This window comes from Pholcus phalangioides, unplaced genomic scaffold (assembly GCF_987345545.1).
Source record: "Pholcus phalangioides strain wild (caught in Gottingen) unplaced genomic scaffold, Ppha-v1.0 ptg000015l_1, whole genome shotgun sequence".
Taxonomy (NCBI): Eukaryota; Metazoa; Arthropoda; class Arachnida; order Araneae; family Pholcidae; genus Pholcus; species Pholcus phalangioides.
The window spans coordinates 60,116,698-60,131,843 of NW_028301608.1; the positions used below are offsets into that span (position 1 = coordinate 60,116,698).

General features: G+C 33.2%; 2 protein-coding genes across 2 annotated transcripts; one reads left to right on the forward strand and one right to left on the reverse strand.

Annotated features, from left to right (window-relative positions):
• The first annotated feature begins 269 nt into the window (after positions 1-269).
• LOC149076351 (uncharacterized) lies at positions 270-3,778 on the forward strand. Its single transcript, XM_089242217.1, has 10 exons — positions 270-694; positions 1,082-1,422; positions 1,517-1,859; positions 1,947-2,069; positions 2,167-2,329; positions 2,422-2,645; positions 2,754-2,853; positions 2,965-3,152; positions 3,245-3,348; positions 3,489-3,778. The coding sequence occupies exons 1-10, from the start codon at positions 270-272 to the stop codon at positions 3,776-3,778; spliced, it is 2,301 nt and encodes a 766-aa protein (XP_089098343.1).
• A 6,289-nt stretch (positions 3,779-10,067) lies between these two features.
• On the reverse strand, positions 10,068-12,385 carry LOC149076352 (uncharacterized). The gene is made up of 3 exons (XM_089242218.1): positions 12,374-12,385; positions 10,884-10,943; positions 10,068-10,550 (listed from the first exon to the last, which is right to left on the reverse strand). Exons 1-3 carry the CDS (start codon positions 12,383-12,385, stop codon positions 10,068-10,070), a joined length of 555 nt encoding a protein of 184 aa, XP_089098344.1.
• Positions 12,386-15,146: the final 2,761 nt, after the last annotated feature.

Consider the following 15,146-nt stretch of genomic DNA (forward strand, 5'->3'; position numbering starts at 1 on the left):
GACCAGGTTACGTTTACTGCTCGAATAAAGACCGAACATTTGACAGATCCATCAACCCTGATAATAGTAGCAGTGGATTTTTTGCGAGCCTTATTATCGCAGCTGATAGACGAAACAACACGTGGACTACATTCAGATGACAGAATTCGGTAAATATTTATTAAAATATTCAGAATAATTTAAGGAATTATTTTTTATTTGAATAACTGATTTTACTTTTGAAAAATTTATTATTTTTGATTTGAATATATTTTTTTTCCAGAATTATAATGCTTTCCGATAATTTTGAAAAGCCTATATCAACAGGTCTTGTTCCGAAGGCCTCGCTCACGATAGAATCATTTCTGGCAGTTATAATGAAAGTGTTGCAAAGCAAGAATTCCATCCCACTAAACGATCCTTCCCTGAGATTTGACGTCATCACTGTGCGGTTACCGCGAGGAGGTGGAATTCCAAGAAGAAAGATCACTAACATCACAACAGATAGATTAGCAAAGAAATCAGTTATATGTATTCCTGAAGACGGGTTGTGCTGCGCACGCGCGATCATCGTAGGAAACGCTATAGTTGAGAAACATCCTAAACTTTCTAGCATAAAAGACGCAAAAAGAAACATACAGAAAAAGATGGCCCTGGACCTGTATCGAAAAGCCGACGTTCCTATAGGTCCCTGTGGGTTTGATGCAATCGAAAAGTTTGCCACAGTCCTAGACGTTCAGATAATTGTCAAGTCCTTGGAGGAATTTTATAAGGTATTGGTTTTAACTATCGAATGACTATAATTTTTTTTACTTATGTTTAAGCCAAAACTACGTAAAGCTAATAAATCGATACTATTATATATTTTTACAGGTTGTATTCAAGACATCCAGAAAGGACAAAAAAATATTTTTGTTGCTTCACAATGGACATTATGATCTGATTACATCTCCCAAGGGATTTCACGGCTCGAGTTACTACTGCTCAGACTGTGACAAAGCCTACGATCACGTGCAGTTTCATAAGTGTGCTACGAGATGTAACACCTGCTTCGACGAGTCTTGAATATAATGAATATTTTTATTTTTCTAATTTATTTTAGGTCAGACGTTGATATTCTTCGACGATGTTGTTTGAAGTTTCGAGATGAGTTCTTGGAATTAACGGGTGTTGACCCCTTCCAATATCTGACCATTGCCTCGGCCTGTATGGCGACCTATAGGTCTAAATACATTGATGAGGGGTCAATTGGAATGGTGCCTGTATCAGGCTATGTCAACCAAACGAACAGCAGCAGACTAGGCGTTGAATGGTTATCATATCTCAATCACAAAAATGGCATGAAAATAAATCATTCAAGAAACGGAACAGGAGAAAAACGAATTCTCGGACTCAGCGTGGACGGGTTTTGTGAGGACACAAACACCGTATTTTTGTTTCATGGTAAGCGATATTTAAGTTACTTTTTGTTTTACTGCATTTCTTAGCTTATTTTCTGAACTATTTTCACTAATTATTGTTTTTTATATCTTTTAAGGTTGCTATTGGCATGGGTGTCCTCAATGTTTTGAAAAAGACATAATGAATCCTACCACACAAAATTATATGTGGGAACTCCACAAAAAGACCTTAGAACAAGAGCAGAAAATCCGTCAAGGCGGCTTCAATCTTGAAGTCATGTGGGAGCATGATTTCAATGCTCTGAAGAAAACAAACGGGGATCTGAAAAATTTCTTGACGGACTTCAACTTTGTTGGTAGGTTAGAACCCAGAGACGCATTTTATGGTGGAAGGACCAATGCTACCAAGCTCTTCTATCAAGGCACTGCAAAATATATTGACTTCACGTCTTTGTACCCTTGGGTCAATAAGTACTGCAAGTGAGTACTTTAATTATTTTTTTTTATAAATAAATTTTAATGTATTGATTAAAAAAAAGATTATCGATGGTTTTTTTTCCATTCTAGATATCCGGTCGGACATCCCCGGATTGTCACAGAAGATTTCGATGACCTATCATCATATTTCGGTATAGTAAAGTGCAAGGTTTTAGCACCCAGAGGTTTATACCTACCCGTTCTCCCATACAGGTAAATAGAGCGTGTTTTTTTCCCTCTAAATTATTATTATTTGAGTGTTTTTTCTAAATATTTATTTACTCATTTATTAAAAAATATTATTTTCTAGGTCTAATGGAAAACTGACTTTTCCCCTATGTCGTTCGTGTGTTGAAACATTATCTAAAGAATGTCAGCACAGTGATGAAGAGAGGAGTCTCACAGGTACATGGGTTTCTGAAGAGATCAAGAAGGCCATTGAAAAAGGCTACATTGTGAAGAAGATATACGAGGTAATTGTTTTATTCATCACTTTTTTTTATAGTTTTTAACGTTAATCCATATAATGGGATATTGTTTTAAACCTGTAAATTGTTTTTTCCAGGTTTACCATTTTGAGCAATCGCAGGAGGGTCTATTCGCCCCCTACATCAATGCTTTCCTCAAGATCAAACAGGAATCCTCTGGTTGGCCGACTAACTGCGTGACAAACGAGGAGAAAACCGCATACATTAACCAGTATAAGCAAGTCGAGGACATAGAACTAGATCCCAAAAACATCCAGGTTAATCCAGGTCGACGCCAGGTGGCAAAGTTATGTCTAAATAGGTAACTTTTAACTTTATCATACATGGTTTGATAAAAATCACGATGTTTTTCTCTCTTTTTTTCCATGATCATATAGAATCACTGGTAAACTAACGGTTTTTTTCTTAGCTTCTGGGGTCGCTGGGGAATGCAAGAAAACAAGACCCAATTGACGTATGTAACCAAAACATCCGATTTTTATAAGATGATGAATGATACTGCGATAGAGGTAAATATGTTTTTTAGATTATTCTTCATAGTTTTATAAAACATTCAGAGTTATAATTTTAACTAGTTAAAAAATTCAAATACTCATTCATTAAACCAAAAACTTTTGCAGGTTAAGGACTTGTATCTACCAACCGAAAACATAGCAGCTGTTCATTGGCAGTACAAGACTGATTGCACACCCCAAACAGATAGGACAAATATTTTTCTCGCTACATTCACAACAGCGTGGGCTCGGCTAAAGTTATACTCGGAGATGGAGAAGCTAGGAGATGCCTTGTTGTATTTTGATACAGACTCGTAAGTTGCTAACATATTATAAAAATTTTGATGAAACTGTTTAATTTTATTAGCAATCATTTACTTATTGATTTTTATTTTTTAAATTTCAGAATAATCTATGCCAGTAACGGGGCCAACGACCCGCCACTTGGTGATTTTCTTGGACAGTTTACAGATGAACTTGATGGACATACGATTACTGATTTTGTATCAGGTAATGCACTTTTTTAAAAAATTTAATATTTAATCCATAAGAAAAGGTTCTCATTTGAATGAAGTGTCATTAATATTTTTTGCCATAGGGAAAAACTGATATTTGTCAACGTTTTTATTCTATTTTCGTCAATTTTATAGGTGGGGCAAAAAACTATGCATACAGAAGGTCGGATGAACGAGTGTTTTGTAAGATTCGCGGTTTCACACTGAACTATAGGAATTCAAAAATCCTCAATTATGACACGATGAATGCCCTGGTTCAATCCCTGGACTTCACCGCAAAAGTCGTCATTCGAGACGAATATAAGATAACCAGAGAGGTTAAAGGAAGACGAATTCTCACTAGAGTTGAAGAGAAGAAGTATGGCCTTGTCTACGACAAAAGAATATTGAAGGATGACTTCTCCACGTTACCCTACGGATATTGATAATGTTTCCACAATAGGGGAAAATCCCCTATCTGCCATATGTATATACGCCCCTATTTCATGAATAAATTATTTTTGCTATAGATTTGTTTTCTGTCTTGTGGGTTTTTTTGTATGCATTCTCTAATTTTTTATATGTATCATATAATTTCATAAATGGAATATAAGAAGTATTAAAGAAATGAAGAAAACATTAAGTAAAAAACAATATTGAATTAATATATTATAAATATATAGAAAAAGAATCAGTTTAAAAGTATTTGTTTAAGAGTTGAATTGAAAAACTTTGTATAGAAATTGAAAAATGTATTAAAGTGAAAAACTTTGAATAGAAAAAAAAGTTTTTAAAACAATAAAAGAAGTTGAAAAAGTAAAGAAATTTTGAATTATTGAAATGAAAAAAAAAAGTAATGAAGTAAAAAATAAAATTACTTCAAATAGAAAAAAATTTCATGTTAATTGAAATTGAAATTGAAATTGAAATTTATTACACACACACATATTACAACATATAATACAGACGCAATATACAAAAAAAACAAACACAAAAAAAAAAAAACATATATATTACCATTTATATATTAGCCCAAGGGATTACATAATCCGTCCAGGGCATATTGATAGTGTAGTATATATTGGGGTTGACAACAGACCAATGGTGTATATAATTAAAATATAATATTGTCTTCACATTACATTCGTAAAGAGAGAAAAAAAGATGCATGTATTTGGGATTAATATTCAATTGTGTTGATTTTGTTTATGAGTAGTTTTCTGAATTTGTGCAGTGATTTTTCCGTCTTTATTTCGTTATTCAATCTATTATATTCTTTAGGTGCTATGTATATGAATTGTTTTTGTATTATGGTTTTGTTTGGTTTAATTATGGCGTATTGAATTCCGTGTTGTCTTGTTTGTCTCTGCTGTTGTTTAATTCTGAACCAATCGGGATTTTTCTGAATAAAGAATAATATTTTGTAAAGATAGAGTTTATTGATGTTAAATCTATAATCATTGTGACAGTCTTGGATTATATTTATTTTTTCAGATACATTATTCACAACTTTTCTCAGAGTGTTTCTTGTTATATTTATATTTGAGTCATAATCACCGCCCCATACCGATATACCATATTGTATGACTGGTAAAATCCATGCGAAGTAAATAGTACGAAGAAATTTAGGGGATATAATATTTTTCAAGCAGTAAATCCTGGTATTGATGTATTTTAGTTTATTGCTTACTGTCACCGCTTGAGTTTTCCATTTAAGGTTTTTATTAAAAACGATTCCAAGATAGTTTATTTCATCGGACTCCTTAATTTCAGTACAGCGACACTCATTGCGTGAGCAATGACCTACATGATATTGTATTGTTATTGGTTCTATATTTCTGTTATTATATAATTGAAAATGCATAAATTTAGTTTTATTTAAATTAAGGGTCAATTTATTATATTTTAGCCATTGTGAAATTATTGTCATATCATTTTCCGCTTTATATTTAAGGTTTAGGTTATCATTATCGGAAATGAAGAGCACTGTGTCATCTGCATAACTAATAATATTTCCATTCATTTGTAGGTGTTGTATATCATTTACATAAATCAAAAAGAGTATCGCTCCGAGTACCGATCCTTGTGGGACACCGCTTACTATTTGCTTAAAAGATCCTATTTCATTTTTAATTTTAATTGCCTGTTTTCTGTTCGTTAAGTAGCTTTTAAACCAGTCGTGTATTTTTCCTCTTATACCAGCCTTATTAATTTTGTCCAGAAGTATTTTATGGTCAACGCTGTCAAATGCTTTACGTAAATCCAAAAAAACAGCAAGGGTTTTTTTATTGTTATTGACATTCTTGTAAATGTATTCAGTGAGTTTTAGAACTGCCATTTCTGTGTTTTTATTTTCAAGAAATCCAAATTGGTTTTTTGCAAAGTAAGAGTTAGAGTTGAGGAAATCCATAATTTTCATTTTCATAACCCGTTCTATGACTTTAGACATAATTGGAAGTATCGATATTGGGCGATAATTATTATAATTATTAATATTTCCAGTTTTGTGAATAGGTCTAACAATGGCATATTTAAGTTTTTCAATAAAAGTACCTTCAGTAATTGAAGTATTGATTATATATGTTATGAACCGCAGATGATGTTTACAGACTATTTTTAGCATTCTAGCATTAATGCCATCGTATCCAATTGCTTTGTTATTATTTGATTTCATAACTATGTATTTAACATATTTTTCTTCCAGTGGAGTAAAAACCATAGAATTAATTTGGTTATAAGACATTTGAATTGGACAATGATCGTTATCAGTATCTGTCTCATTTGATTCATTGCTGACTACATTAATAAAATAGTCATTCATTTTTTCTACCACAATACCGAGATCTTCATCAGTGGGTATCTTTATTATTTTCTCATTTTTATTTATTAGGTTGTTAATGATTTTCCATTGCTTTTTTGTATCGTTTCCACAAGCATTAAATTTATTGTAAAAATATTCCTCTTTGGTATATCTAATCTTTTTTTTCAGCATTTTTTCATAATTTTTGTATTCTAACCTGGCTTCTTGATTATGTGCGTTTCGCTTGAATTTTTTATATAATTTCTCTTTAATATCAATCATTTTTTTTAGTTCAACCGTTATCCATTCATTTTTCTTTCCATTTTTATTATTTTTAATACTTTTCATCCAGAAACAACGGTGTTTGTAGATGATATCAATAAATATTTCGTATAATATATTCACATTTTTCTCCGAGAAAACATTTTCATTCACTTTATAATTTTTTATGCAGGTCTCAAAGCTTACATAATCAACCCTATCAATGTTGTTCTGCTCATGAGTTTCAGATTTTGTAATTTTTGTTTTTTCAGCATTATAACCATTTAAAAGTAATGGCCAGTGATCAGTTATATGAATTTTGGCTATTGCAGTTTCATACTGCCAGTTTAATTTTGCATTTCTTATATATATATGATCGATGCACGATGTTGATCGGGTAGGCGTATTAGTATAAGACAAAAATCCATTTTTCGCCATCATGCCTGTTAATTCCTCCGATTCATAGTTTATTTTTAAGATATCAATATTGAAATCTCCCATACAAATTACATTTTGATATTTTATATTGCTAATAATGGATTCAAATTCGATTACGAATTGCATTGGTTGGAAATCATGTGCTCTATAAATCAGTATTATACACAACTCGAGATTAGAATCATATGAACAAGTTATTTCTGCTGTAGTCATATGCAAATCGATTTTTTGTGCAGCATGAACATTTTTTATGTATGCTATTACTCCTCCGGATTTATTCCTAGTTCTTGTCTCACAAATAATATAATACCCGGGTATTTGATATAAATCTATTTCATCATTTTTTATCCAAATTTCACTTAATAAGATATAGTCGAATGAGTAATTTATTTTTTTTAAATATATCATCAATTGATTGAAATTTTCACGCATACTTCTGACATTTACATGTATAATATTAATTTTACTTTCATTTGAAAATTCATTTATAATATCAATTGAGTCAAGATAAGGTGACGTCGGACCTACCTCGTATTCATTCACTTGATGATTCACTGCTTTTAATGTTTATTTTGTCCAGATCTTTGATATTTCTAATGTGATGTACTCTATCACCGTCACCTTTTCGCAATAGTATTTTCCCATTCCTAATCCAAGCGTAGTTGTATGAATTGGCTTTTTTAAATTGTCTCACTTCATAAAACAGATTCCTTAAGTTTTTTGTAAGATGTTCGTTCACAAACAGCGTAGTCGAAGGGTACTTATCGTCTAGTTCACTAGCCAACAAACCCTTACGAATTTTCGCGGCTTGAATCCATTTATCTCTGATCGAAGAGTCACGAAATTTCACAATGACAGGACGAGCTTTATTCTTGTTGACCGAATTTACACGATGCATCTTAACGATTTCTTCACAGTGATATACCTCTAGTAGGGACCCGATTTTAGTAACTAAATTTTGGAGGTTCTCCCCCTTGTCTTCTGGCATTCCCTGTATTTCGATGTTCGATGACTTCGATCGTAATTCCATGTCATCCAGCATTGTGTAAGCATTCTCAACTTTTTGTGTCAACGATTGATTTTCCTTTTGCAGTCTGTAGTTGACATTTTTTATTTCCTTCAGCTCATCTTTCATCTCCTCCAATTCAGTTTTCAAATCCCTTATTGCATTGTCGTTAAATTCCAATGATTTTTTTAGCTCGGAAATCTCAGCTTTAAGTTCTTTACATTCGGATGTTAGTTTCTTTGTGATCTCGGAAGTCATTTTTTTCATCTCGGATCTGATCATCTCCAGAATTTTTTGTTCTTGATTTCCCAATGACTCTTTGCATGATTCACAATTCCAGTTTTGTTTGTCCTTCCTTTTTCTGAAGTTCGCTTCAGAGACGCCAACACACATCGGGTGGTATAGATTTTTACACTCACAGCACCTGAAAACTTCCACGAGGTCGAAAATTTGTCCCTTACAAATCTTGCAGTATATATCCATATCGTCGTCAAATCAATGCAGTTTCGTCGATTTCAATAGCTGTACATCACCATACACAAATTCAAAAAAAAAAAAAATAATAATAAATAAATATTGCTTATAATTTAACTCTCCTTGTTTCTCATAATTACATTTACCCTTTTTGTAGTTTAATATTAATGAAGTTTAAAATACGTATTCATGGCCTAGTTAAATCGAAAAATCAACAATAGCTTCAGAACCAAACAAGTACTTAAACGAAAAAAACAAAAAAAATCAGTGCTACTAAGAAACGTGTGTGCGCTTCATTCCGTGGCTGTTGCCACCCTCCAAATATTGAATAAATGCATGAAAAACTTCGGTAAAATTCAATTTAATGAACTAAATTGAAAAAAAAAGCGAAAAAGTAAAATTAATTTGAAGAGAAAAAAACTAGGGGTAGAAAAACGTAAATGTAGAAATAAATTTATAACTTGAAAAATAAAATATAAAAAATGTCAAGGAAAATAAAATAAATAGCGAAAGTATTAGCATGAAAACTTTGTATAGAAAATTGAAAAATGTATTAAAGTGTAAAATTTCAAATAAAAAAACATAAAAAAAGGCGATAAAATAATTTTGAATCTAATATAACAAAAATAAATGTGTAAAAAAATTAAGTACGTTAAAACATATTTTTAAAACTTTTTTAAACTTTTAAAAGCTTTTAATAGAAATATATAAAAAATTTCAAGTGAATGAAATAAAAAGTAATAGTTGAAACATAAATAATAATATAACTATGAATAGACAAAAACTCGAGATAAGAGAGAGATTTCGTTCGAGATACCGAAAGTGGGGATAAACACAGAGACGGAGGGTCCTCGGAGTGGGAAGACCATATCATACTATATCTCAGTAAATACCTAGAGACGGAGGGTCCCCGGAGTTAGAGCGTGCCAAAAAAGCGCGGTATACCGCCGCGTATACTACTTTTATCCATTTTTACTATTTTTAATTAATAGTTTGTCGGACGTGTTGTCTATTTTCATTCGTTTACATTCTGCACACTTTTATACTGTTATACTCATCTGATTATTATTTTGTTGCGCATTTTTTGTTCGTTTTTTTATACCTTTATTTTTACTTATTTTGTTTTTTGTGTATTCAACTGTAATTAGCTTTTACTGTTATTGGAATGACTGCTAAATAAATAAATATCTAACATACAAAGACTAGACAAGTCTATGCTTCAATAATATTTTTATTAAAACACTTTTCTGCTTAATTATTTTCTTGCACGAGTAAATTTAATTCACCGTAGGTATGATGCATTATGTTTTGTCAAGTATAATCTTCTCGCTTATTTTTTGAGAAAGCGAATATATTTTAAATTATCAATTTCTTTTGTTCTTTGCGTTCAGTTTATTGCGTAAGAGTTTTTTCTCTTACCGATTCTTCGAGATTATTTTAATTATGAGAAACAATACCTGAGTTTGTATGCTTAAATCAGTGTAAGAAAAAGAACAATAAATAAAAAACGCTCAAAAAATCACCCATGAATAAGGCAAATACAAAGAAATACAAATTAATTTTATATTTCTTTGCATTTATTTGTCTTATTCGTTTCTGATTCTTTATAGTATTATTAGGCAAATATTCTACTCTTCCATAAATAAAAAAACACAGGAATTTTTTTGGCATAAAATTTATTTTTATATAAATCTATAAGATTTCGATCATGTTTCATGTTGGCATAAATTTACATACTTTATTTAAGCATTTGAGTCTAGAATAGACCAAGATGTTGTTCTCTGCTGTCGTACCTTTGGACATTACCGTGTCTGTAACCATCGTAACCGAGACCATATCCACCATATGCTCCGAGATGTCCGGCGGCCAGTGGCGCCTTGATGCCGTGACCGAGTCCAACTCCGTATCCTCCGAGACCGACGTATCCGAGACCTCCATATGCATAGCCACCGTATCCCAGTCCATGACCGGCACCGAAGTATGGGTGAGCAGAGGAGATGATGTTGACAGCAGCCGGATCCTGGTTAGCAGTTCCAGGTTCGTTGGTCTTGACCTGAGCACGGAAGCCAGCATGGTCAGCGACGTAGTTGACCTGACGTTGAACACCACGGTCATCGGTGAACCCGTAGCTTCCTTTCACACCGCTATGTCCATCACCGGTTTCTTGCCTGTGTTGTTCACCATGTTTGTCCTTCACGCTGTATCCAAAAGAGTACGGCTGAGGTGCATGGTGATGAACCTATAATTTTTATTATATAAAATTACATGCACTCTAGACAGATCAGATGATATCTGTTGCTAAAATCCGAATGGAAGTTAGCAAATACAGTCGAATCCCATTATAACGAACACGGAGAGACCGTAGAAATCACTTCGTTATAACAAAATTCCATTATAAAGGAATTCCAGATTTTTGCATTGTCGCTATAATAAAATTATCTGGAGATTAGAAAAGTGTTCGTTAAAACGAGATTTTCGCTATAATGGTATCCGTTAAAACGGAATTTGACTGTAGTTTGCAAGTTATTTGCTATAAATTGATTGATCGATTCGTAGATAAAGTCAAACTTACTCCGTGAAGAGGTATAATGCTGGCTTGTACAGCAGCAGCAGCGAAAGCAAAGAGGACAATCTGAAATAAAAACCAAAGATCCAATAATCACTTCTCTTCTGCAGTAATATTTGAAAAATGACAGATATATATATATATATGTAGTAACATAAATACAGTTCACGCCGACGTGATCACATCGGGAGGCAAGTTTTTTGATTACGAAAACCGCGTGATGACTATAAACGAAAAAAATGGTTGTTGTCAGTCGAGAAAATTGTATGGAAATGGAAAAAAAACTCCGTTTTTCTTTCCAACGTAACAAGATTTCAAAATGTTAAACCATGCATTCTTTCTTTCAATTGTTCTAAAATAGAATTTTTTTCCCATTTAAGCTAAATAAATCTCTTTTTTTTATTCAGAAAGTTTGAGGAGTCAGAATGGAACTGTCTAACGCAGAGGTCTTCAAACTTTTTCTAATCTCGAACACTGGCTCTACCCACTATCAAAAGAAGAGCACCCTTACGGCATGTTTGCCGTACGAATGCATAAAATCAGAATGATTTCAATACTTCAAAGCAATTTGTGCAATGTTCGGGACGCCGATTGAGTGCTCGTGAACACAAAATCGGACACGAGCATTTTTTCTCAGTGAAACTCTGTAAACTCTCAGAGTGAAGAGAGATCAAAGTAATTAATAATTACTTAATGATTAATGTGGATTTTTATTAGGTAATTATTGATAATTATGGAATCTATTTATACCTTTTTATTTGAAAAATAAATTCAAATTTTATCATAAAAACTCATTGCATAGTCGCTAAGAGGGGGGGGGGCGGGGATTCTGTCCAACCCTTGAGATTCTCCCCTACATTAAACGTGGCCCTCAGATGCAAAACGTTGAAGACCCCTAATCTAGGAGGCTTTGCTAATACTGTACCACCGGAATAGGAATTGTGAACTGAGTAAAAAAATATTTTTTGTCAATAAGCGAGTCCTCTGACATCCTACATAGCCTTGGAGATTGATAACGATAACTTATAGGGGGAACATGAGTTAGCTTCAAAATATGCAAAAAGAAAAAATAACAGACTAAAGTCCTGATAACAAAAAACGGTTTTTTCGCATGTCATGATATCGGTCCATGCCCCGTACTTTGCGAAAGTGATAACAACACACGAATGATAACATTAACCATGATTCTAATAAGTGGCGTCTACTTCATTTTAGGAAATTTAAGTAACGAATATCTGCGACAGTTTTTATAAGGCTCTCGCTCAGCTTTTAATCAAAGACTGGATGATGATTTTGACGAAAATGCTCTATTTTAAAAAATGATTAGGATATTTTGAGCTATAACAATCAATATCTGCTCAATAAATAAATTTTCGAAAAATCGAGTATCTCACTCGGAAAAAAAATATTTCCAATTTTTAAACTACAACAGTTTAATTGAAACCTCGGGAATAAACATTTTACAAATACGAATTGGTATCAATTAAGTTTCTCACCTTGGCGATCATTTTCTTGTGTGGGATAAGTTAGCTTCTCGTTCTAATGCAGGAGAGAACTGTAATCAAATCGTATAGGGACCGTGGCTTTTATACTCAACGGCTAACATGAAATTTCACACTTGATCTTGACCTCGAAATTCCTTAACGATTCAAATACCAGAACAAATATTACGTTCGAAGCAGACATGACTGACTTTGGCCGCTTTCAAAGTCACGTCATAGATCACTTCACATTCCTCTCCTAATTCAGTCAATGATTTATATTTTCTTTTTTTATATACTTGTGGACGGCTTTACATCACAGAAAACTATTTTATTTTTAAGGGAACGGGATGAAATAAATTTTATTTCGCAAAACAATGAATATGATAAGGTTTTCATGAAAACAAACAAACAAACAAGAAAACGAATGCCAAAGTATTTTTTCTGGTAACTGTAATCGTTCCCATATAGTCGTGTTGAAAAAGTTTATACGTTCTATTGATAAAACATTAGCCTATGCAAATATATTATTGTATCAACACTCTTTTACATTTATTCAATTTTCCCAGTCATGGTGGAAGATATAGAAGTTTTTGTATCAAACGTTTTAACACTTGTGAACTGACGGTTTTTGGCCCTTTTCATGATTTTTTTTTAAAATACTTAGAATATATACATCTCAACAGTCTCTTTTGCTAGAAATTTCAAACTCTTTTCTCTTTCATAATATAGAAATTATTTAAAGGTACTATAAATGAATATTTAATGAGGAATAATGAAAAAAAAGTATGTTTTAGAGTTTTAAAAAAGTTCCGCATAAGAAAGCATAATTTTTAACATAAAATTTCAAACAATTCTGAATAAAAACTTATCCAAATGTTGTACAAATATCTAACAATGGTTTTTAATTAAAAAAAAATATCATCTTGTCATCAACAAACATGGCTACCTTACCTAGGAAATGTGTTTCAACTATACTTACTTCTACATCATTTCATAAAGCTACATCCGTTGGCTGCTGCCATCTATCGATATATACAGTATATATATTATATATAGATGGTCCCACCGAGTAAGTCTCGGGCTTAGACCCGAAAATGTTCACGAAATTATATACAGTAGCACAGTATTAGAGCAGGCATGTTAAATGACACAGGGTGATTTATATAGAACCTGTCCCATAAAATGAGGTACATCACAAAATATGTCATATATGTAATTGTATGCTTGATATATAATTGACCTTGGATTGTGTACTGTACGTTCGAGTACCTATTTATTGTGATTAGAGCAGGTGTTTTGAGTGTTGGTGCCGTTTTCTGTAAGGCACGTGGCCGCTCTATATTTCATATTATCAGTGATGCTTGTTATGGTGATCCTTTGTTGGTAATTGCTCTGATCGCGACAGGAAAACTATTCTTCAATTTTTTTTAATGTGTGATTGTGAGGTTCGCTTGTGTGTACACTCTTGTATACGCCCATCCTTCGGGAACGCTTCATTACCTCTCTGAGATGTGAAGCAGGGTGTCCCCAGTACTTCATTGTTCAATGCGTACACTCGGTTTTACAGAAAACCCTCTATGAAAATAAATCAAGACTTTTGAGTTCTGGGAAACTTGGAGGCTTATGTCCTTGTACTTATAGCACCATATGTGTTGCCACCTAATTACGCCATTCACAAATTATTCGACTATTCAACTCTACAAAGCCGAGAGATTAATATGTCCTAATTTTTAACGGTTGCATCCGTCAACTACGGAATTATTAGCAAATTCATTGGGAGGGATCTATGATTTATGGGTGTAGTTGGGAGTCAAAGCTATAGGGTAGCTGCTCCAGGCCAACTTAAATAGGATTGCAGCATGGGCAAATCAGTGGAGCATGACCTTCAGCGTTAACAAGTGCATGGTCACTCATTTTGGTTCGAACACCCCACGTTTCACTTACGAACTTGAGTGGGAAAACTATTCCGGATGAAACTAGACTTGGGAATTCTCATTGACAAGCGGATTAGATTTTCTGAACATTGTTCCGCGGTAGTCAAAAAACCAAGCTCGATTTGATTCTTAAAAAAGTCTTTTCGCATTCTCCAGAGTCATCCTAGAGTTTCCGAGTCTTTGTTCGTCCTGGCCTGCAGTACGCCATACGGTTTTGGAGACCCTATCTTCAGAATGATATAGACTTGGTTGAAGGGGGTGCAAAGAGCCACTAGATTACTGGCTGATATGCAAGGTTTGAGCTAAGAAGAGAGACTTTGCATTGTTGAATATGCTATATTTGGAACAACGTAGGCGTCGTGGAGATACGATTGAAATTTTTAAGATCTTCAAGGGTATTGAAATGATGGACCATGAGATATTGTTGCGCTGTCTTTTTCAAATGCTTCGACTCGAGGACGCCAGTTTGGATTAGTTAGAGAGAGTTTCTCTCCAACAGGGTTGTAAATGCATTGTATAGCTTATCTTCTGATGTCGTGAATCCCGCCCGGATAGACTTCAAGGGGAAATATGATAAGATGGGTGGTAGTAATCGAGAAGCTATCCATATTTAAAGAATGACAACCATATGTCTATGAGCTGATATTTTAGTTATTCAGTTATACTTTTTCCGGTTTATTATTTTTAAGTAGTACTGTATTTACGCCTATGACACAACCATAATTTTATGGGCGTTTTTCCAGTACTATTTATTTTTGTTACCTCCTTATCCCAGCCATCTTGTTGGGCAATTTGCCTGTTCTGGTACCTAAATTTGTATTTGGTAGTTTTTGTCTATCTATTCTATTTTA